The following is a 23,906-nucleotide window of genomic DNA, read 5'->3' on the forward strand; positions in this document are numbered from 1 at the left end:
GGCAGCCCAGCCGACACCTTGATTGCAGCCTGAGAGAGACCCTGGAGCAGAGGGCCCAGCTAAGCCATACCTCGACCACTGACCCTCAGAAACTGTGGACACAATGTTTTTTGAAGCCACTAAGTTCTGGAGTAGTTTGTGACACAGCAATAGATAACTAATATGCCACACGGGGCCGTGTGGGCCAACGGAGTGAGAGGGAGAGGGCTCGGCAGGCAGCTCAGATGGGGCCGTGGTCTCCCCAAGTGTCAGGGGCAAGACGCAGACGCAACCCCAGCAATAACTCACAGAGGACTCTCGTTTTCATTTATTCATTGAGGAATATACAAACGTCTGACATGTATAATGATCAAGAAAAAACAGAACTCTGAGGAGGGGCTGGCCCCCGCCCTCTCAGAAAGGCACAAATATGTGAGACGTGGGTTGAGGGGCCTTCTGTCCTGGAACCAATCTGCTGCTCAGAAGACCAGGCCCCTCTGTGCACTGGAAGAGCACCCTCTTCCTCACACCACACTTGGGGTGTGGGTTAAACAAACCAAGGCCACTGGGAAGTATGTGATCCAGGCCAAGGCTAAGTCAGGGCTGGGTCCACGGCGTCAGCCCCCTGATGAAAATCAGTGACTCCAAGGAGAATGGGGCGGCTGGATAATCCAAAAGATGCTGCATCTGAGACAGCTCTGCTCCCCAGCACGGGATCACTGCCACTCCCCTTCTTGCTCTCAAGGCCAGTCCAGGCTCAGGTTTGAAAGACGGGCGGGAGCGGGGTTGGTGACAGAAAAGAGACTAAGCTGGAGCATTCCAGCTGTTCATCCCTGCACTCTTCAACATGGGAAAACTGTACCCTCCGAGTCTTCACCTTGGTAAGAGGAACTAGTCCTGCAGTCAAGGCTGGGGGAGCTGCGAATAGAGCTGTTTGTATTACCAGTGGCTTCTGCCCCTCATCCCAGGGGCAAAGAGCAAATAATCTAACCGGTTTGAGTCACTAATGGCTGTCCTTCTTCCCCAGTTAACAGGACAGAGCTTTTTCTGCATTTTTGGGAAGGGAAGTAGAGGGGTTGGTTGAGCAACCATAAAGGACCCAGATGTGTTAGCCACCACCTAGAACAGGACAACTGGAAGTGAAAGACTGTGAAATATTCACTTTTTCCATCTTAAAAAAGACCTAACATTATAATGGTTTAACAAAATTATTATAATTTCTTTTAAATAACCCACAGACACCCATGACGCTTCTAAATTTACAGAACAAAAGCACTCGAGAACTTGGTAGAAAACGATTTGCAGCTGGTTCCTCCAGGGACTGATCCCTGAGGGCTGGCTCAGTTCACCTCCAGGACCTCAGTCTCCGGGAGGCCGACCTTGGTCTTGTGCCTGTCGAAGAGCTTCACCAGGGCCTCCATGTACATGGCGTGGTAGAGGTCGATATCCTGCTGGGTTGGGTGCTCCAGCTTGGGGATGGTGATGGGCTCACCCACTGCAGGGATGGGGCAAAGGCTTCTGGTTAGTCAATCCACTCAGCCCACCCTCCCTGGGCACGTACCATGATGTTGATGGCAGCAACCCTGTGCTATGTGCCAACCATGTGCCAGGAACTGTGCTGAATGTGCTCCATCTCAGGGTGTCCCTTTTATAGATGAGAAGACTGAGGCCTAAGGGCACACAGGCCCCACCCAAGGCCACACAGCCACTAAGTAGTGGGTGGGATCAAGACTGGCTGCCCCCACTGCACTCAGCTGGCAACTCCTCTGAAAGTTATGGGACGAAGTAATGGCTTTGCTTTTGCCCTGCTCTGGGCAAGTCACTTTGCCTCTCTGAGCCTCAGTTTCCTCATCTATCACATGGGCATCCTTCCTCATAGGGCTTTGCTGAGGATTCTGTGAAATAACGTGACATGCTTTGAAAAATGTAGTAAGGGTGGGAGAGGGTGGAGCAGACCAAAATTCATCCATCTGTGCATTGTTTCATTTTCTCATCCTGCTTTACCTCCATACCCACTCATCCTGAAGTCCTGTCAAAGACTTTTCTGAAATCTCTCCCAAGTTCATGCACTTCTCTTCCATCTCCATTGCTATTCCCTCGGTCCAAAACACCTGCTACCATAAAAGCCTCTGGACTGGTCTTGTGGCTTCCACTCTTGCCCTTTCTAACCCACTTTCTATCCAGCAGCCCCAAGGATCACTTTATTTATTTATTTTTTTGTGTGAGGAAGACCAGCCATCAGCTAACATCCGATGCCAATCCTCCTCTTTTTGCTGAGGAAGACTTGCCCTGGGCTAACATCCGTGCCCATCTTCCTCTACTTTATATGGGACGCCGCCACCGCGTGGCTTGACGAGCGGTGCGTCGCTGTGCGCCCAGGATCTGAACCAGTGAACCCCAAGCCACCGCAGCAGAGCGTGTGCACTTAACCGCTGCGCCACTGGGCCGGACCCAAGGATCACTTTAAAACGCAAATCTGAACCTCCCCTCCCTAAAAACCTCAAGTAGCTTTCCTTTCTTAAGGTGAAGAGCAAACTCCTCCACACGGCCCACAGGACCCACCCTCTCCAGCCACCCCTGTGCATGGAAAGATCCCTGATGCCTCACACAGATCAGACCTGCTATGCGATTTGTGTAGAATGAGAGTCAAGTGTGAGTCTGGGTCATGTGACCTAAAATGCAGGAAGTCTCTATGTATAAATACAAAGCAGAACTGCTGGCTCTGATAACTCGAAGTGCCTATGTGAGCTTTGGCCCCTAAAGTCCATGGCTCGTGACCCACATGCTCCTGTGTGATCTCCAGCTTGTGAATTGTTAACACACACACCTCCAATGGGTAATGTTTTGGAATCCTCTCAACTGTCCCAAATAAACCCAAAACAGCTGAGGGCCAAGCGCAGCCAAGTTTTTGCCACACTTCTCACAGGCCTCTGCTCTAGTCCTGTTGATTCTTTTCTTTCTGTTCCTCAAAAATCTACACAATCTTGCTGCTGGAACTCCACTTAGGCTATTGTTTCTTTTCTTTTTTTTTTTTTGTGAGGAAGATCAGCCCTGAGCTAACATCTGCCAATCCTCCTCTTTTTTTGCTGAGGAAGACTGGTCCTGGGCTAACATCCATGCCCGTCTTCCTCCACTTTATATGGGACGCCGCCACAACATGGCCTGACAAGTGGTGCGTTGGTGTGCGCCTGGGATCCGAACCAGCGAACCCCGGGCCGCCTCCGCGGAGCGGGCACACTTAACCACTTGCGCCACCGGGCCAGCCCCTAGGCTATTGTTTCCGATAAAAACTCTCTTCCTCCCCTCTTCTGCCAGGTAATTCCTATTCAGCTGACAATGTAAGAGTCACCTCCTCCCTGGGGCCCACCATGACCCCCCAGAACCCCCTGCACATCCCCCTCACACCTGTGGGTCTTTGCTGCACGAGGGTCTTCCCTGATAGACTACTCTGCAAACACAGAACTGCTGGTCTTGTTCTCTCGCCTAGCACAGCTGGGCTCATAGTAATGGAACGATCCCCCACGTCCCGCCCCCACCAATCATTCCCATCAGCACCCAAACATGTCCTCATGGTTTAGAGCATGGACATCAGAGCCAGGCGGCCTGGATTCGAATCCTAACCCCCCACTAAGTAGCTGTGTGGCACCCCAAGTCCAGGGTCTGCAGGCAGGGAGGCTCACCCACGGTGGTGATGGGCTTGGGGTAGGGCATCAGCCCCCAGGTGTCGGAGGAGAAGAGGCCTCGGCCGTGGAAAATGCATGGGGCAAAGCCGATGTACTTCTGGAACTTCTTCTGGACCCATCGGCCCCAGGAGCCCTCCTCAAAGATCACCTGCTTGTACACCTCATTCTCCCCGAAGGAGTAGATGGGAACCAGGTCGGCTCTGGAAGGGAGAAGCCAGGATGTGTCACACTCCCATCACTGGCTTCAGTTCCTCCTGTCAGCCTAGAGGCCCTGGACACCAGCCAAGTTCCCCTCCCCCAGGAGTGTAGCAGAATCACCCAGGGATCCCAAACCACAAGTTCCCTCACCATACATTCGGATGGGCCTTCTGTGTCCATTAGAGACTGGAGAGCACGTCGGGGTTTTGGGACCACTAAGCAAAGGGAAGGGTGAGAGCCCTGTTCTAGAATGCCTGTTCTCTCCCATCCTTTGGGGCCTGCCTCTGCTGGGAAGTTCTCCTTGTCCCACTCCGAACCCAGGTCTCTCTCAGACCTGTGTCACAGCCCTCAGTACACTGTATTGTCGCTGTCTGTCTCTCCCCACTTCCCCCACCCTGAAGACAGGGACTGGATCTGATTTGATTATGTCCCCAGGGCCTGGCACAGGGCAGGCCCTGAAGAGCAGCCTCTTCTGAAGCCCGAGGTAAGGCCCTGAGGAGACAGAGAAGGGCTGGGGGGAGCCTAGACGTCGTAGTTAGCACCACCCCTAACTTGTGTGTGACTGCAGGCCGCACCCTCTCCCACCCCAGCCACGTTACTGTTGGAGGTCTTCACCCCAGGGCCTTTCCTCCTGGGGTCCCCCAGATATGGGAGGGAGTCTGAAGAGCTTGGCTCTGCGTTTTACAGTGTGGCCCTGCCCAGGTCACGTAGCCTCCTCACTTTTCTCAAATGGAGAATGGGGATGTCATCACCTGCAGGGGCATCAAAGGGGCCCACAGAAGCGAACATGCTCTGTCAGATGAAACGTGCCCCACAGGAGGCTACACAGGATGTGTCTCTGATTTTCTAGAACAGGTCACAGAAATCCAAGCTGCCCAGCTCCTGTCTGCCTGTCCTCAGTGTCACCCCTCCAGGAAGCCTTCCTTGATGTTTCCAGCCATCCTCCTTCCTGGCCTCTTGCTCTCCCAGCGGCATGACACATTTTGGCCCCAGGGCACAGTCCTGCGTATGAGCCTGACCTCTTAACCCACCTGCAAGGGCCCAGGGGACACAGGCTTCATTTTTCCCCCAGACACCCAGGCTATACTTGGACAAACTTGGCCTGAACCTCTGGGCTCCAACCTCCCCTCTCCATAGGATGGCAAACTCCCTTCAATGCCTTCCTGGGGTCTGGGCCTTGCCTCCAGGAGCCAAGGAGCTGCTGCCCTGGGTCAAGCAAGCTCTGGAGGGCTGTGTGTGTACGTACATGCTTATGTGCACGCGTGTGTGTGTAGGGAGGCACCTACCCGTGGCGCAGGGCCAGTTTCACAAAGCCCTTGCGGTTGCGCAAGGTGACCGTGTTCTTGCCGGGCCTGGAGCTCAGGGACTCGGCTGCGCCCCCCACAACGATGATGATGGCATTGCCACTCCCATTCTTGGAAAGCAAGTAGTCTATGGTATCCCGGTTCACAGGGCAGATGCCTGGGGACAAGGAGGGGACACACAGTCAGGCTGCCCACGGATGCACTCCCTACCCCCTGCACACAGTTAAGTATAATGAGAAAGAGCCCTGGACTTGAGCCCCAGACCAAACCCAGCCACTCAGGAGTTGCGTGGCCCTGCATTAGCTATTCGCTTTTCTGAGCCTCAGCTTATCTATAAAATGGGGATAACGATACAAGGTTGTTTAGGGAACTCATTCATTTGGCAAACATTCCGAGGTCCTAACTCTGCCAGGCTGGTGCTCAGTGCCGGGGATCCCAGTGAATCAGGCCGCGGGGGTCAGAGGCGGGTGGATAATGACAGAGCCAAGGACAATGATCAGGTTGTGCAGAGGGCAGCACAGGGGCTGGGGGTGCCCAGAAAAGGGGCCAGAGAAGGCTTCCTAGAAAGACGTTATCCAAGTTGAATCCTGAAGACCGTATGAACAGCTCTCCTGCTCAGCCCCGACCCGCTGAGCCTGCAGCAGGCAGCACCTCTCCACACAGGACTGGCCACCGGGGCACGGAGTACTGGCTTCCTGGCCTCTCTATCACTTTGCTCAACGGAGAGGCTCAGGCCTCACAATGGAGCCCCGCAGGGGCCAGCAGAGGTGGATTCTCACCTCCGGACATCAGGTATTCCCTCAGCACTGGTATCCGGAAGTTGCCGGCCAGCGTCGCCAGGTAGGGCCTTATGCCAGGGAACTTCTTGCTCACTTCCGTGGCCTCTGTGCTAAAGTTGCAGAAGGCACCCAGGCCCATGATGCCATGAGGGTGGTATCCAAAGATGTAGTTCCTGGTGGTCAGCAGGTTGTGCGTCTTCACCAGCTGCAGGGAAGACCTCGGGTCAGAGGAACCTGGCCAGGAGAGGGGTACTGGGGCACCCCTAGAAGGTAGGGGAGGGACTGGTGTGCCATGCTCCCTGGGGCTCTGGGCCCGAAGGACTGCAGTGACTCTCTATACCTGACCTCAGACTCTCACCACTGAGGCCACAGTGCCGGGTGCTCAGCACGGGAAGGGGATGGGAAACTCTCTCTCTCTCACTTCCCTTGTTTCTCCAGCCAAACACACCAGGTCTTCTTATGCACACTCTGCTGGCCTCCTGCCTTCCCCCTCTCTGGGCCCATCCTCCTCACCACAGCCTGAGAGACTGTTCTAAATCCCAAATCCAACCCCTGTCACTCTCAGATAAGGGGGGACGTCCAGCCCTCTTTATCGGGGTAAAGTCCAAGTCCCTTAGTTTGGCCAGAGAAGGGACAGTGCAGCTGGCCTGAATGGAAACTTCCTTCCAGGCAGCCAGGCTCAGCCCGGGCTCTGATGCAGGAAGGACAAGGGCACGCAACAGTCACAGGGGCGGGGAGGGCAGCTGTACAGCCGGGGCAGCTGACCCCTGCTACTATCAGCAGAGCTGTCCCAGGATGCTCTAAACAACGATTGGCTTCCTCGGGGCCCACCCCCTGCCCTGGGGCCTGTGGCTTGGAGGGTGGGGTGGGTGATGCAAAGTTTCCCTAAGTTCTGGGCAATGAGAGGCACCTACCCAGCATTACGGAACACGATGCGGGTGAGGGTGCTGAGAAGGATGGAGAGCAAGGGTATTTTGTTCAGAAAATATCACTTTTTTTAAATTAGAAAAATAACGAATAATCATAGAGAATTTTAAAAATACAGGAAAGTAAAAAAAATCAAAAGCACCTGTCGTATCTCCATCCGGATAAACCACTGATGAGTTATTTTTCTACTCAAATAGACACGGTCTTTTTTAAAAAACCACCAAAATTCAGGTGCTATAGTTGATATCATTCGTATATAATTTTCTACCAAGCATTTCATAGCTATTTTTCCTTACCAAAATCCCTCAATAACATGTCTTCTCACGGCTGTTTTATTCTCTCACACAGCTATGCCACATGTCATAGAACTGTCATCAAACCCTGACTGATGGACCTTTGAAAAGCTTCCAGAATTTCCCCCAGAAAAAATCCTTCCCTAAATATCTTACGTGCATCCACAAATCGTATTGTTTTCTTGATACCAACTTCTAGAAATACAATTCCTGGGTCAAAGGGAATGAACATTTTGGTCTGGTGGGCTGCTCTGCTTCTAAAAAGGTGACACTAATGACATTCCCACCTGCAGCGCTCAAAGGCGCCCACTTCCCTGCACTGGTGCCAGCTGGAGGCAGAGCTGCCGGCCACTGGCAGAGTATCAAGAGCCTGGGTTTTCCACAACTCCAGATTTGGGAACCTCCTGGCTGAGGGAAGGCCCTTGTGCTTAGTTTTGGGGGAGGGAGTGCCAGTAGCTGGCCTCTGGGAAACTGAAATCTGAATCTTCAGGTGACGGAGGCCCGAAGGGGATGGAACCAAGGGTGGCTGGCACCACTCCCAGCTCTGTAACTGCCAGTACGCGTGTGAGCAAGACCCTGAGTTTTACCCCCTGTTGCTTAGGACATTCTACTCTTTCTCCCACTTTGCCTTCGGCAAGCAGATTAAAGCTGCTCAAAAACCCTTCCAACTCCTAGGCTGCCCACATGAATGGGGCACAGCAGCAGCCTGCCGATGGCTAGTGGGGGTGTAGCGAGGGGGCTGAAAGCAGCACGGCTGTACACGAGCTTTGCGTGGCAGTTGTTCTGAGGTTTTGGCCCCTAAAGAGCAGATGTGCCCAGCACACGAGCTCTCAGTAAAGCTGGAATGAAAACACATCTTGTGCCAGCTTCCCACGAAGAGGCAAGTACTGCGGTAAGAGCTGAGACAGCCAGTACCAGACTGGAAACCTGCTCCCGAGCTGATGGCTGGGCCTGCGAGCCCAAAGCATAGAATGGGCTGGAAGAGCCCTGATCTGGGCCATTCCTTTGGTTATGAGGTGGAGACTGAGGCCCAGAGAAAGGAGTTGCTGCCTCCCCGGAGGTCAGAGCGCATCATCTTCCACCTCTAGATTAGGCCACCCACCTGTGCTTGTCCCTGGGCCTGGGATGTAGATATGTCACTGGGTGGAACCCTGGCTGGCACTTTAAATCATTTCCTCCCTCCACCAAGTCTCTATCTGGTGGGACCTCTGGTTAAATGAGGAGCCCCGGGCACAGTGCAGATGAACAGCCCTCTGCACGGCACCCAGAGGAATGCAGGCATCTGACACAGCTTTGATCTGTCTTCATGCCACGCTCCCCTCCCCCAGGGCTGGAGAGAGTGTCCGTCCTGGAGACAGGAGGAAGGATACTGCTGATGAAGGCTCTGTTGACATGCCTGCTTTCATGTCTCCTGTCTTCCATGGCAAAGTGTCAGCACAAGAGAGTGCCAGGCCTGCTGGCTAGCACGAGCCTGGGACACATCTCTGGCAAGTCACTCCTCACATCCTGCCTCCCAGGGCAGGCATGGTATTCAGACAGACTTGTCCCACTCTGGCATCATATAGAGGAAGGAACTCAGGCCCAGAGAAGAACAGAGACTTGCCTAAGCTTACACAGCAGGGCACAGTGGCAGAGGATCGCAGAAGAGAGAACGTGGGCCCTGAAGCAGACAGCCCCGGTTCCTATCCCAGACCTGCTACTGACTTGCTTTGTGACCCTGGGACAGTCTCTCCTCTCTGGCCTCAGTAGGCACATCTGTGAAATGAGGCAGATGGACAGACAGATGATTCTAAGCTCAGCGAGTCTTTCCTAGTTTCCTCTTCAAAGATCCCGCCTAGACTTCAGGGAGAGGTGACCTGGGCACTGCCCACCCTCTTCCAGGTAGCCAGTGGTCCCCATGGCTGATGCTAATACACGAGCCCCACCTCTGCTGGGAGAAGGGATGCTTTCTGGGTCAGCTGAGCCGCTCTGGTGGCAGAGAGCAAAGAGCTTCACTAAGAAGGGAGTGCGGAGAGGCAGGCGGATGGGTACAGCTGGAGGTCATTACACAACCATTGACAAGAGGCTGGGAAAGGGGGTGGGGGACAGGGGATCACACAACTCCACAGAGTGTCAGCCCTGACATCAGGTCACCAAGGCCAAACCCTCCCTGAACAGAAGGGGAGCCTGAGGCCTGAGGGGTAGGGTAGGGTAGGGTAGGGGCCTCGGCTCGGCTGAGGTCACCAGCAAGTTAAGAGCAGAGCCCGTGCTGAGGCTCAGCGCCCTGGCCTGCCTCAGGCCCAGCTTGGCTTTGGTTCTGGTGCCCAACAGCCCTCAGAGGGCCAGCTCACATGTGCCCTACGGCTCCAACTCGTAGCTGACTTCTTGGAATAGAAGTGTGATAAGGGACATGGGGTTTTGTTCTGGATTTTTTGGAAGGGCACCTGCCCATCACAGCTCTGACCAACAGTCGCCAGGTCATCCTGTTCTGGGTGGAGGGGGCTATCAGCCTCGAGGAAGCTTCCTGAAGGGCAGGCCACTCTGAACACTGGGGCCTGGCCCCAAAAGGGCCCCAGTAGAGAGAACAGAGTCCATAATCCCTCACACTCAACCATAATTTACCACTTTTTATCACGTGAACAGCTCCGTTTTGCAGATGTGGCAAGTGAGACTCAGCGAGCTTCAGAAAGTGTGTCTGTGGTCCCACAGGCAGAAGGGGACCAAGTCTAGCAGGATCCATCAGGTGGTGAACCCACCCAAGAGCAGGGACCAGGGCTGACTCTTCTGTGTCCCCATGCCCAGCAGAGCCCAGCTCTGCACAGGGAGCAGCTACAGAGTCAGTGAATGGAGTGACAGAGCAGGAACTCAACCCCAGTCTCCACCAGCAAAGCAGAGAGGCGGAGACCCAGGAGGTGGGACTTGATGCAGTGTGGAAATCAGGGACTGAATCACTCCCAGAGGAACAGGCAGTAGGAATTCGGTGGGAAAGAACCTGAGGCCCGGATTCAGGAAGCCCGGATTCTAGTACTAACACTGGCAAGGACTCGCTGTGCAACCTGGACCAATCCTTGCCCCTCTTTGGGACGCAGTTTCCTCACCTCCAAAATGAGACAGCTGGGTCCTCTGATGCAACATCCTCCCAGCAACAAGAGCCTTGCATTCCTTGCAGCTGGAGATGGGGTCAGGAAAAGGGAGGAGCAGGAACCCTGACCCAAAGGTCCTGGGAAAACTGGGCTCAGGCTGGGGTGGGCAGAGGGAACCAGGCCTGGGGCCGCCCCCACAATACCGAGTGCAGTGGAGGAATGCAGGGTTACCCAGCCACCTCCCCTAGGCAGCACGCCAGCATGTCTCGGTCGCTGACTCACAACAGCAAACATACGCCACCCTGCATGGTGCACAAGAACTTCACCCTCACACACGCTGCCTCCTGCTGGGTTACCTCAGCACCTAGGGTGTGCCGGGGCTGGGTGCTCAGTGAGCTGGCCAGACAGGTCTTGCTCCTACAGGGAAAACCTTTAGGATTCTGCCAGAGTTACCCACAATCCACCAGCATTGCCCATGTGCACCAGGGCCCAGAGGCCTCTGCCTTGCCAAGCTAGCTTGCAGACCACAGGCACGGGGCCAGACAGAGACGAGACTGAAAGCCAGACCAAGGCACCATTTACTCTGTCAGGAGCTCGAGGTTGGCCCTAGAGAAGATGGGCACTCTGAAGACCAGTGTGGGGGTCCCAGAGCAGCCAATGGTGCAGCAGGAAGGAAACCCAGAGACCAACTTGGTCTAAACTTGCTTCATAAGGGAAGACTGCACCCTGGACGGGACAATGCTTTGCCCAGGGTCATGGTGAACTTTTCCTGCCTCCGTCCTCCAAGGCTGACGGACGCCTGAGTATCTGTCCAAGCTTATTTCCCACAGCTCTGCTGCACAGAGAGGCAGCGCACTGTGGTGGGAGGAGCCCAGACTTTGAGGCAAGACAGTAACTGGAATCTCGGCTCAGCCCCTTACTAGCCTCATTTAGCTTTGCTACTCTTGACTCCACGTTTCATCTGTAAAAAGGGGATAAAGTGAATATCTGCCTTACAGGGGTGCTGTGAGGGTTAAAGGAGACTCCGTGGGCACAGGTGCTGGCTCCTAGAAGGCTCCCAATAAATAAACACGCTCCCCCTCCATTCCACCTGCTCACCACTTCCCACACGCCAGGCTTCTTCTCCAACTCAGGTGCTTCTACTCTCATTGTTTTCCCTGCCTCTTCAGTGCTACTTATCTTTAAGACGGAGTTCTAGGAGCATCTCCTCCAGAAGCCTCCCCCAGGCACTTCTTTCACTGCACGTCAAATTTCCTGGGCCCTATTTCCCGTGGCCATGACCCCCAGCAACCCACCCGTGACTGTCTGAGAGAAGTGATATTTCTGTAAGAGCTTCAGAAGGAAAGCAAGCCCCTCACATCTATTGCTTTAAGTTCTATCCTTGGTTCAGGCCAGATGGACTTGGGACTACTTTAGTATTGCTCTTGATAAATCACCTCCACTTTAAGTTATGCCTTTAATATTCACTGAAAGGCAGACAAGCAATGGCCATAATATCTGCTGTTATAACTGCTCCTTACATCACTCAGGATCTCAGTGTCTGAAACATCTTTTAGATCCAAATGCTAGAACAAGTCTTGTTTTCCTAAGGAACTAGCAACCTTCTTCCTTTCCCAAAACTAGAACCAATAACTATCATGTTTACCTTTTGGCCTTGGTTGCCAGGAAGCTCAGAGCTGACCATGAAGCTCAACCACTGCAACTTTGCTGACCCTTGTGGCTAAAATACTAGTATTTTTTCACCCTAAGTTTTGATTTTTCTTTTTACTTTGTATGGCATTATAAGGATCCTAAATTGCCTCAAATCCTGCATAAAGTGGGGCAGAGCATGAACGGTGAGAGGTGTCACATGGTTCAACTCAGCACACGTGGTCACTGTGGACGAGGGGCAGTTAAGGTCTGAGTTCGGACTTCCCATCCATTCCCACCCTCCCAAGATAACACCCACAAGTCTTTACCTGGATGGGAAAGTAGTCTCGAAAGTAGCGCCACACAGCCCAGTTTCGGACCCACTGTGACCTCCTGCCACCTTCCAGGGAACAAAATACAGTGTTGGGAAGGAGCAGGGGCCAGGCAACATTTGGGCGAGGGAGACGAGACAGAGCCAGTGTGAGCCCTGAGGTTGGTGACTGTTGCCCTCAGCGGCATCTTCCCCCTTCCCAAGCTCATTCCCTCATGTTCTGCAATCCCTTGATTGAACCACCCCCCACAGCCACACCCTGGCCTAGCCCAGTGCTCTTCACACAGCAGGTGGTAACAACAGGGCAGCTTGTGCAGAGGAGTGTCCAAGGGCAAGGGCGTGGGGCAAGGGCCCCGTGCTCCTACCTTTCTTGGGCGTGTTCCAGTCAAACACGAGCCAGGTGAAGTAGAGAACGGCGAGGAGCCAGCAATCGGTGCAGAACGTGTATATGAGGGTGACGCTGCAGGCCACTCCTGGGGGGGCAGAGGGCCACGGGTCAGGCCCTGTCCTTCCTGGGTGGGCCTCAGTCTCCCCTCTGGGCAAAGCCTCACTGAGTGACTGAGTGAGCGTTTACTGTGGCACTAAGCTAGGCACAGCCAGGGCCATGGGAAGGGGGACCCCCAGCCCCAGCCTAGGGAGGAGAGGGCTCCCAGGGACCAGAACCTCAGCTCCTACACACTCATAGGCTGTCCTGGTGCCGAGGGGCATGCAGGCTCCCTGTTTTCTGGGCAGGAGTGCCAGAGGAGTGGACTTGAGCCTCTTGTGAAGCTGTCCTCGGAGCTGTTCCTTCCACCCCCTCCTCGCATGCTCTCCCCACCCCAGTGCCCCACACAGTTACTGTGGAAGAGGGAACAACCTACCAAGTGCCCCACATCTTAGGACTTGGGCTGAATCACCGTTTCAAGTGTGTGGCATGGTGACTTCTACCCCATCTTAGAGACGAGAACACTGAGGCTCTAGGGGCAGGTAACTTCCCCAAGGTCACCCTGCACGGCAGTGGCAGAGCCAGGATTCAAACACGAGTCTGACTATTAAGTCCATAATCTGCCCCAGGCTTTAGAAATTCACCAAGCATTAAAAGCCCCATTCTGCCACTGGAGGCACCTGAGATGTGAGATTCCCGCCCAGGAGGAGGGCTAGCCCCTTCCAACATAACAGAGCGCCAGGCAGTCCCAGGCCAAAGCCCAGAGCCCATGAGCCTTCCTCTCAAAAAACCCAGCAGAGGGCCAGCCCAGTGACGTAGTGGTTAAGTTCAGCGCACTCCGCTTTGGCAGTCCGGGTTTGCAGGTTTGATTCCCAGGCCCCAACCTGCACCACTTGTCAGTGGCCAGGCTGTAGCAGCGACCCACACACAAAACAGAGGAAGATTGGCACGGACGTTAGCTCAGGGTGAATCTTCCTCAAAAAAAAAAAAAAAAAAAACCAGCAGGACCCTCAGAAGACTCCTTGGGGCCAGCTTCCATGTGGTCACTTTGTTCTGGGCACAGAAAAGAAGTCCATGCCAAGCCTGCTTTACCTTGTAGCTACCCCCTAGATGCCCTCATCAGGGTGTCTACCTTTCCAGTTTTTACCCAGCCTTCCAGGCCTCACTCAGACCTCACCTCTTCAAGAACTGTTCTCCAATATCAAACTATCCTCCCACATGGATCTCTCACCTCTGAGCTCTCCACACTAGGGGAGCCACACCTTCTTTGCCCCCCAGTACTCAGCACAGGGCCAGGGGCAGAAGGTACTCATGCTTGGTAGAAGCATGGCCTCCATCCAGCACCCTCTCCACTGCCAAGGGAGAAAAGCCAACCCCTGCTGTGTGCCCACCCTCTGCTGGGCATTGTGCTGGTCATGGGCGCTGTAGGGCTGCCTAGCTCTGGATTCTACACCCTCTTCTTTCCACCAGCCTCCTGTGGTGTCCCGAGGGAGAGGGGAGGGTCAGACACAGACTCTCCATGAGCCTAAGGACAGCAAAATGGTGGTCGCCTGTCATCCTCAATCCAGTCCTGTTCTAGCCTCTCCCCAAGGAAGCTAAAGATGGCACAACTATCTTGGGAGGGGCCGGGAACAGTGAATGACCAGGTGCCCAGTTTTTCAGGACCAACTTAGGAGTGTCACATCATAGAGAGGGAAGACGAGTCTCTAGGGAAGCAGCTGCAGCCTACAAAACCCTGTTCAAGGCAAACTGTGAAGTACTATAGGCACCTTGGTGAATGGCTGTGTCTAAACTAAGGCCACTTACAAAGTCCCTCACATTGTTGAGCAGTTTGCCTCCGGTCCCCCTTCTTAGGCCTGGAAAAAAGGCCACTCTAGCTGCCTAGACTCCACAAGTTTCCAAGCTCCTTCGGAGGCTAGGTGGAAGCTCGGGGTGGGCCTGGCGGGCCACCAAGGTTCAGGCTTGGGGCTGAGCAGCCCAGAAACCTAGCTGCCATCAAACCCCTAACTTAAGAAAGTTAGATGATGGGTAGAGCGACCAGAGCGGGCTGAGCCCCAGGCCCCACTGCCTAGATGTCTGGGCTCTCTGGGAAGGTGGGAACCCCCCACCCACTGTCCTCACTCTGCCACTAAGCAGCCTGGATGGAGGAAAAGAGAACAGACTGCGAGTCCAGAGACTGCATTCTAGTCCGGGACCTTCTCAGCTGGGGGGCCACACCCCTACCCCTCATGTGTTCACAGCCCTCACCATCTGTCTCAGCATTACCTGCCTCTCCCACGAGACCCCTTCCAGAAGAGACCCCTTCAGCCCCGGGCTCCTTGGGAGCTGGAACCCGGTCAGATTAACCCCTCCAGCCCCAGCAACCAACACAGGAAAGGTTTCTTGAGCAAAAAATGAACTAAACCCATCAAACACCTTCCTTTCTCAGAGCCTAATCCCGGTCCTCTGAACAATGGGCGCCTGCTCCACCCTCGTAGGTCCTGGGGCTGCAGCAGGAACTACAGCCACCGGGTCCATGAGATGTAAACAGCTGCTTCAAGACCGGGCTGGCTCCCCATGCGGAAGGCTCAGGACCGCCTTCACAATCATGTGCCCCCCACACATCACAGTGAAGCTCGTGACTCAAAACTCTGGTCCCCGAGGCCCGTCAGCAAGGCGGCAGCCGCAGACCTGTGAAGAGCATGGATGCGCTCTTCCAGGAAGCTGTGGCCCTGCCGCTCCCCGGCCAGGCCCACCCCTGAGCCTCCACTTCCCCACAGGGTATTGGAAGATGACACTAGATGATGTGTGAAGAGGACCTAACACACAGTAAGTGTCCAATCTGGAGATCTGGGGACTCGGACGGGGGAAAAAATGACATCTTAATCTTCACCCATCTCTTCCGGAAATTTATAAGTATTTCCTCCCTTTATGAATGGAACGGAGCACAGCAGCGCAGAGAACCTGATGGTGACACCGAGAGAAAACAAAGGTGTTTTCACATCACCTTTACAGCAGCTGCAGAGCCTGAAAAATCACTTATTCTAACCACTACTGAAGAATTATAATAATGATTATGCCTGCCGCTGGAACTTTTTATTTAATGTAATAATAAAGCACATGTGTTACTATACATCTAACTCGCTTTCTTAATGTGTGCATATTTGTGTCAATATCATTGGTTTCCTTTAGAATCCAGTCTACTTTTTTTTTTTTTTGTGAGGCAGATCGGCCCTGAGCTAACATCTGCCAATCCTCCTCTTTTTTTTGCTGAGGAAGACTGGCCCTGGGCTAACATCCATGCCCATCTTCCTCTACTTTATATGGGACGCCGCCACAGCATGACTTGACAAGCGGTGCATTGGTGCACGCCTGGGATCCGAACCGGTGAACCCCGGGCCGGCGCAGCGGGGCGCGTGCACTTAACAGCTTGCGCCACAGGGCCGGCCCTCCAGTGTACTTTTCATTACACATTAAAAACACTGAGAAACATTCATAGCCTTTACCAAAATGCCAGAGGGGCCCATGGCACAGAAATGGTGAAGGTCACTCTGTTCCAGGGGGAGGCTGACTGGGCCACAGCAGCCTTTGCCGCACCAGGCAAGCCCCCGACAGCCGATTTGGGCAGCGGTGGGAGGGAGTGGCTGGGGCTGCACAGGGCAATAATCAGCAGCAGCAGAGCAGACCTGCAGGCCCAGCCAGGCTTGGCTCCCCCTACGCAAGGGCGTTGGGAAGACGCTGGGCCAGTTTCAGGGCTGTGGTTAGGCTGGATCGATTGTTAACCTAGAGCTCGGGGCCAGACCCTGTCACGTGCAGCATGGCTTGCAGTTCTACCAGCTGCACAGCTCCCCAACAGCCAAGCTCCAACCCCCTAAGACAGGGATAGTGGTGTTTCTCAGTGCAAACGGGGACTCAGGGAGCTGGTGCAGCAGACTAGCAGGGGTCTGGGAGGCTGGAGTCCATGGGGTCTTGTCCTGGTCCTAGTACTTCCTTCTTACGTGATTCTGAGCAAGGCTCTGCCCCGACTGCTTCCTATCTGACCATGGAGGGGGTTACACTGTGCTTTCTACTCCAGGATGCTAATAAGTGGCTGAATGTAGGCCAAGTTGGGGGTTTGATCCGAGGGAGCCAGTTTAATTTGCTCTGTTCCCCAGACCAATGTTTTTTCATCTTTTTGAGGCCATATGTCCCTGTAAGAATCTGAGGACAGCAATTGCCCTTCACCCCAAAAAAATGTGCATACTCTCACCTATAATTTTGTACCTAGTTGTAGGGGTTGATTTTAGGGGCTCCCCTAGAGCCCTCTCTTGGGCCTAAAGGTGAAGACTGGCTGTTTCAGACTAGGTCTATTAATTCTGGGCTACCCAGTAAGTGCTCTGGGCTTCTGCTCAATTCCCAACTCTGCCACTTAACGAGCGGCACAGTCTCAGAGTCACTGAACCTCCGTGAGTTTCCATTTCCTCACCTGGGAAGTGGGAAGTCAAGGAAAGACATGTCAAGTGCCTGGTACACTGTGGGGGCTGGATAAATGGCAGCCCTGGCCACGCCTCTGCCCTGCAAAGGGAGGGAGGGAGGGGCAGCACGGAGCTGCCCTGGCAATGTGGTCTCAGAGGCCCCCAGGCCTACTGGAAGGACAGCTGCTCAGCAGGGGCACAGTAACTCCTGGTAATCCCCATCAGCCTCAACAATCCTGAGGAAGGGGCCGCCCACAGCACTGGAATGCTCTGCAGGTCTGTCTGCCCTAACACACTGGGGAAACCACTTACTATGCTGAAGACAGGGGCCTGGGGAAGAAAAGAGGCTGCTAGGGGAGCCACTGTGCAGGGGTGGGGCCAGGCCCAGGCCCTTCCCTCCTCCCAGACGATCCACAACATCCTGACTGTGGTCTGGACAGCAACCCAGGGGATGAGACAGCAACTGGGACCCGTCAGCAGGTACTGCTAACACTACTGTGCTCTGTTACATTTGTAAAGAAGGAAATGCTAAATTTTCAGACGAGATGGGTCAAGATTAAGATGTCGTTTTTTCCCCATCCAAGTCCAACCAGAGCACTGACATGAGAGAGAGAGGGGAGCAAGCATTAAACAGGCCATGGGAAGCAGCTGGGGCCTGTGTTCAGCAGATGGTGGGTGAAGGCCGGGAGTGGAGTCTGAGGGCACTTCCCACCAGCAGCCCCCATATCACGGGGGCCCACCACGACCAGGCCCTGTGCTTCCTTATCTTCAATCCCCCCAAAAGCCAGGTGAAGTGGGCAGCATTGTCCTCACATTCGAAATGAGGAAACTAAGTTTCAGAGAGCTCAAGGAAGCCACGGAAGGTCACAGAGCCTGTCTGTGGTAGAGTCGGGCATCACACCACCCTAAGGCGAAGCAGCACACCTGCTGAAAAATCTTTGTTTTGGTAGGCAGGGTGGCAGGTGGGAAAAGCACAGGCTGTGGGGGTCCTACAGACCTGGACTCAAATCTGTGTGACTTTCGACAAGTCACTTACCTTCTCTGAGACCTGCGTTTCCCATGTGTAAAATGGGAACCACACCACCAGCTCCCACTGAATCTCACCGAGCCCTCACACACGCCTAGGAGCAGAGCACTTGATCGGGGACCCTACTCTCACCCCACAGCCCTGAAGAGCAGAGCTCCTGCTCTAACCCTGCTTGGGAGGCGGCCCCTACCTGCCCTTGCCCTTGGAGCCCCGGCTTACCCATCACGAGGAAGGTCAGGACCCACTGCAGCACTGAGATGACCTGCAGCTGCTTTTCCACCTTGGACCTGTTGAGCCAAGTGACGGAGAAGAGGTCCTGGAGGGCAGAGAGGATGCTGGAGCCAGTGCCTGCAGCAGAGGGGCGCATGAGCCTGCTGCCACCCTTCCGTCCAGCCTTACAGTCCCCAACACCAACCCACCTCCCACAGGCACCTTCCCAGGTGTGAGAGGAGCCTGGGCCACAACATCAGGCAGACTTGGGTTCAAATCCTAGCCTGGCCACCCAACGGCTTTGTAATTCTGGGCTGTTCATGTGCTTCCCTGTGCCCCAGTTTCCATATACATACCCAATGGGAATGGTGTCCCCCCCAGGGTCATTTGGAGCCCAAATGAGGTATCCAAAGAGGCCAGGGGGAGCTCTCCATAATCGCCAGCTATCTTCCTTTCCTTCCACCCCAATCAAACCCCTGTCCTTATGCTTTATCTGGACCTAGTACAAATATTTAATCTTTGCTATCTGTGCCTGTGAGGCCAAGGACAGAGGTTCAACATCCCATGTGCAATGTTTTTTCCTCCAAGTGTACTTTGAGCACCCCCAATCCCTGCCCCACCCCCTTGTCCCCAGGGCTGACACCCTTCCCCAGGGAGCTGAGCCCTCCTGCCTCCACCCCACCACCACCACCGTCACCACCACTACCACCTTCAGAGGGACTGACACTTTCAGCTTCATCTCAGTGCCCTAAGCTTAGGGCCCAGAGAGGAATCAGGCAGGAGCCTTTGCTTCCTCAAAGGACCCAGTGACCAGTGAGCTTTGGGCAGCCTGGGGCAGGGAGGCTGCAATTATGGTCGCTACCAAGCAAGCTCCAAGCCTAGAAGTTAGGACAAGATGTGCCCATTTAATTGGCTCTGTGGCTATGCCCCCAGGATGACGCCCTGGACTCCAGCGGCTGATGAGCAGCGGGACCAGAAAGCCTGGTGATGCAGGAGAGGCAGCACTGGGGACAAGCACGGGCGAGGTCCCTAATCCATACCACGTTCCTTCTGGCAGCTGGACCAAAGGATGGGCAGCTCCAAACGCCCACGTCTGCTGAGCCCTAACTGCATGCTCCTTGCTCAACACATCTTCACTAAGTGCCCAGTGTGTGCTGGCAAACACTTTTTCACACCACCCACTCTGCAAGGCCTGAGCACTCAGTCACAATCTTGTCCTTGAGGGTCTTATGATCTTTCACCCTGGCCTATGGCTGGGAGGGGGAGGGGCTTGGCGGCTTACACTCAAGCCTTTGCATTTCTCCAAAATCTTCAGAGCCACAAGGTCACAGCAGTTTAGAAAGGGACATAACCCACATCACCTGGAAGTTAACAATTGCTTTGACTTTGAGAGTCACATAGATCACGCCAGGCCTCAAGGCAGACAGGCCAGTCCTGTCCTGTTTAGCTAGTCTAATGGATCAGAGGGAATGGGCTTGGAACAGCAGAGCAGTCAGACTCAGGTTCATACCTTGGTTCCACTCACTATGTGACTCCAGGCAAGACCACGAGGGCTCACTGCCATGTCCCCAGTGGCCTGCCAGGGCCTGGCCTAGAGCGAACACTCAGAAAGGTTTGCTGAGCAAGAGGAAGAGCAGGTCGCTGCTCGGGCAGTTCCTCAGGCCCCCGGGCTTCCTCCCTGCAGGGCTGGCCGACAGGCACGCTGCCCACATGCCCGTGCAGCCTTGGGGCCTCCAAAGCACTGCCATAGGCGCTCCAATTCCTCACCAGGCCTGTAAGTTTGGCATCGTCACTCCCATTTTGATGGTGACAAAGGTGGCTCAGGGAAGTGACATGACCAAGGTCACTCAGCCAGAGAGAGGCAGAGTTGGACTCAACACAGGGCCAAATTCCAGGCCTGCATTCTGTCCCTAGTTGCAGGTCCCCCCAAGTTTCTTCTCTCTTCTCCCCACAACAGAGTGGGGGAAGGCTGGGAGGTGACGGGGAAATGAATGACCCGTTCTCCTTCAGAGTGGTGGGCTAGGAGCAGGCATCCTGTGTAGTGAGTAGCAGTAGGCCTTGGGCTCCAGTCCCAGTTCTGCCACTGACTCCTGTGTTACCCTGGCCAACTGAGGATACACCTAGAGACTCGCCATCTTGCAACAGCCCTGGTTCAGGGGCTGGCAGATGGTAACTGAAGGTTCGGTTGGGCACCCTAGGCTGCTGCCAGCCCTCACTACCCAGCTGTCAGCACCTTCTCTGCCCGGCTGTGGCTGGGAGGGGTCCAGCAGAAGTTGGTGTGGATGCCAATGCTGCAATCAGATGCCACCATTGCCACCACCATCACACCCAGCCTCTTTCCAAATCCTGGGTGGTGCCACCAGGGAGCCACAGCATCTAGCCAAGTCTCAGCTCCAATCTGCTCCCTTGCCACCCTTCCTGCAGCCTCCCTCAGCACCCTGCTCCCTCTGCACCAGTCCCCCTGCAGCCGGTGTCTATTTACTTGGTCATCCTCCTCTGCCAGTCACTCCTAGGTGCTAGGGTTGGTACCTGATTCACCTCTGTGCCCAGAGCCCTGCAGAGCCTGGCAAGAGAAGGAGCTCACAGAGGTTACTGCATGAATGAACACACTCATAAGCCCCAGAGGCAGGTGAAGGCCTGGATGCCCAAGTTAGACTGAGCTGCCCAACAGGAAGGCCCCCTGCCCCATCACTGAGGACACCGGAGATGTGGTGGGGGAGAGCCTGTCTTGCCCTCCCTGAGCGTGAGTTTCCCCAGCTGTGATGAGAACAGAACCAGCTACCTATAGATGTCTTGTTTTTATGGAGGGAAAGAAGACAGGTCATAGAGTAACTTCACTGGTCCTATGAAGAAAAGATCCCAATAGCCAATTCAATTAGCTGCTCCCGCACACCATTTAATTTACACAGCTCATTTGCTCCTAGATTTGGGGAGGGCAGAGGGAGTGGAGCTGCTGGAGAGGCCCAGAGCAGCTCTCTTACTCCCAGACAGAAACCCCCTCCTTTCGCTGTCCCACAGCACTCCCGGGGAAGGCAGACAAGGCAGGCATGTGCAAGCCCATTCCACAGAGACGGAAACTGAGGTGAGGTGAAACCACTAGCCTGAGGTCAGGATGTAGGGGAGCCAGGACTCAAGGCAGGTATTTGGGCTCTGAGTCCCTCATCATTTCCATGATGCCACACTACTGAGGGCTGGCCCCCACCACACAAGCCAGTCCACACACAGACTTCAGGAACACACCCCCGGCTGGAGGAGGGCTGCCCGCTCTGCCCTAAACCACACTTCAGGTCTGGTGGGGTCATCTTCCTGTAGACTGGCTGTGCGAGGAATGTGAACCTCCACCCACAGGCTCCCATAAGTCCAGCTCCTGCTGCAAGGGCTAAGCCAGAGCTGCCCGCAGCAATGGGCCAAACACCCCTGAGCCCCAGAGCCCAGCTGGGGGTGAAGGTGGGGACGGGTGTGTCCCAACACCTGCCTGCCCAACAGCTGATAGCAGAGTGACCAGTGAGGTCCCACCCAGGGCTGACAACACCAGCCCAGTTTCCTGGGCTTCCTCTGAGGAAGGAAGTCCTTCCTGGACTCCCCCCTTAATCTGAGAAAGCGCCCTGGGCCAGCTCTGCCCCTATGTGGCTCTGTGACCTTGGGCAAGTCACTTGGCCTCTCAGCTTCAGTTTTCTCACCTGCAAAGTGAGAACAGTCCCCACCTCACAGGGTTCTTTGGAAGATTAAGTGAAATGCGTGTCAGGTGCATTTGGCAACTGTTAGGTGATTAAATGGTACCTACTGCCATTGCTTCTAGTGTCAACAGGAGTGGGAAGGGGTCTAAATAAGGAGCAGACAGTGTTGTGTGTCAGGAAAAGAGCGAGCAGAGCAAGGGTGGTGGCAGGCGGACTCCAAGGAGGCGATGAGGCCCTGAAGACAAGATATGGGAGGCGACGGGGAGGAGAGTGGGCACGGTGCCTGGGGGCAAGTGCCAGCACAAAGACTCAGAAGGAGTTAGAAAGGGGCAGGCCCCAACACAGAATGCTCATCAACCCAGCAGTGCAGGTTCACACTCACTCAAAACAGAAGCTGAGAACATAGGAGTTGGAAAGGGCTCAAAAAGTGGCCTTCTGGAGGAGGTGGGTAGGACGGAGGTAAGACTTGAAGCATGGGGCACTTACGAGGGGCCATACACTGCACTAGGAACTGGGGCAATAGCATGAACACAGCAGATTGAGCCTCACCCGTCGGGGACTTAGATTCTGCTGAGGGTGAGAGAAAGCACCTACAGGTAAAGGGAGGATGTGACACCAGGCAGTGATGAGCACGAATAACAACTTGGGCTAATGAGCCAGAGAGGGGAGAAAGAGGGTACTCTGCCCTGTGGAGAGGAGGCATGAGCAAGGCCGGCCTCCATAGGGAGGCAGGGGCTTACGTGGACAGCCATGGGTCATGCCTCCCAATGGCCCACACTGCTTCCTTCACCCACCTTCACCACTGGCATCGGGAGCAGGGGGCGCACCTGCCTGGAGAAGGCACAGAGGACAGGAGGCTGGGCATCGGGAGAACCTGGCCCCTAACTCACAGGAAGTATAGCCGTGGTGAGTCACTTCCTGTGCCTCAGTTTCCTCATCTGTAGAGTGGAGCTAATACCTACCTCGCCAGATTGTTGTGAGAATTAAATGAGATTACAGGCAAGAGCTTCATAAAGAGTAAAGACCCACGTGAATGCCAGCTAATTATCGAGTGGGCCTCAGTGTTCTCTAATGGGTACAACACTGCCTGCCCTGCCTTGGAGCAGAGGCGTTGGCGTCAGCAGACTCGGGATTCAAGCACTGGCTCTGACTCTTACCTGCTGTGAGACCCTGAAAGTCACCTCCCCTGTCTGAGACTCAGTGTCCTCCTTAGCTATGATCCAGGACTGTTGTGAGAAATCTAAACAACTTATGGGAGACGGACAGAGTGTCTGGCATATCTCTTGGGGAGCCAGAAAGAAGCCAGTGAGGTTGCAGAGATGTGGACAGCCTCTAGGGGCTCCTTGAGTGGGGAAGTCATCACGTCCCCAGCCCCAAGGGTGGTGCCACACCTGTGCTCACCTGGACCTAAGTTCTGCCCTGGGCCACCAGATGCCAAGTGGACAGTGAGGAGGTCACCCCAAGCTACTCCAAAGGGCTGGGTAGAAGTCTGCATAGAGGCAGAGAGATCAAGATACTGACCCCTAGCAGACCCTTTCAGCCCCAGGGAGGTCCAAGAAGTGAGGCAAGTGCTGAACAGATGCCACTTCTTCAAGGCCAGATGGAAGCTCTCTCCCAGGTCCCCCCAAGCACCTTTCAGTGGGAGTCCACACGTGTGATGATGAGAGGGCCAGTCGTGGCTCTGGAGGGTCATGCCTGTTGATTTTAGAGTCCCAGTCCAGGGCTGGGCTCCTGCAGGTCTTGCACACGAAGCTGTCCCCATTCTGCCTGTCCCCACATGCTCAGCCAGACACTCCTTCCCTCCAGGAAGTCTCCCCACACTCTTGGCCCTGCCTGCAGTCTCCCCAGGTAGTCCTGTCGCCTCCAGGTCCAGTCTGGTCAGTTGTTGAGCTCACACCGGGCACCTACCAGGCACTGAGCACTGACCCCTGAGACCCTCCTCGCCCTTCC

At 54.8% G+C, this 23,906-nt stretch overlaps 1 protein-coding gene across 2 annotated transcripts in view; it reads right to left on the reverse strand.

Moving 5' to 3' along the window:
• Positions 1–292: 292 nt before the first annotated feature.
• Positions 293–23,906, reverse strand: part of DGAT2 (diacylglycerol O-acyltransferase 2) — a 31,184-nt gene continuing 7,570 nt past the window's right edge. The window contains exons 2-8 of one of the 2 annotated variants that reach the window (XM_058545583.1): positions 18,289–18,385; positions 12,551–12,658; positions 12,184–12,254; positions 5,944–6,148; positions 5,147–5,321; positions 3,660–3,862; positions 293–1,474 (exon numbers count right to left, since the gene is read on the reverse strand). In XM_058545583.1, coding sequence (XP_058401566.1) covers positions 1,320–1,474; positions 3,660–3,862; positions 5,147–5,321; positions 5,944–6,148; positions 12,184–12,254; positions 12,551–12,658; positions 18,289–18,292 — 921 coding nt within the window. In that variant the 5' untranslated portion in view covers positions 18,293–18,385 and the 3' untranslated portion in view covers positions 293–1,319. Of the gene's footprint in view, positions 1,475–3,659; positions 3,863–5,146; positions 5,322–5,943; positions 6,149–12,183; positions 12,255–12,550; positions 12,659–18,288; positions 18,418–23,906 lie in introns of both variants that reach the window. The other variant, XM_058545582.1, reaches the window with a different exon arrangement.

The sequence above is a fragment of the Diceros bicornis genome, chromosome 7 (assembly GCF_020826845.1).
Source record: "Diceros bicornis minor isolate mBicDic1 chromosome 7, mDicBic1.mat.cur, whole genome shotgun sequence".
Lineage (NCBI taxonomy): Eukaryota > Metazoa > Chordata > Mammalia > Perissodactyla > Rhinocerotidae > Diceros > Diceros bicornis.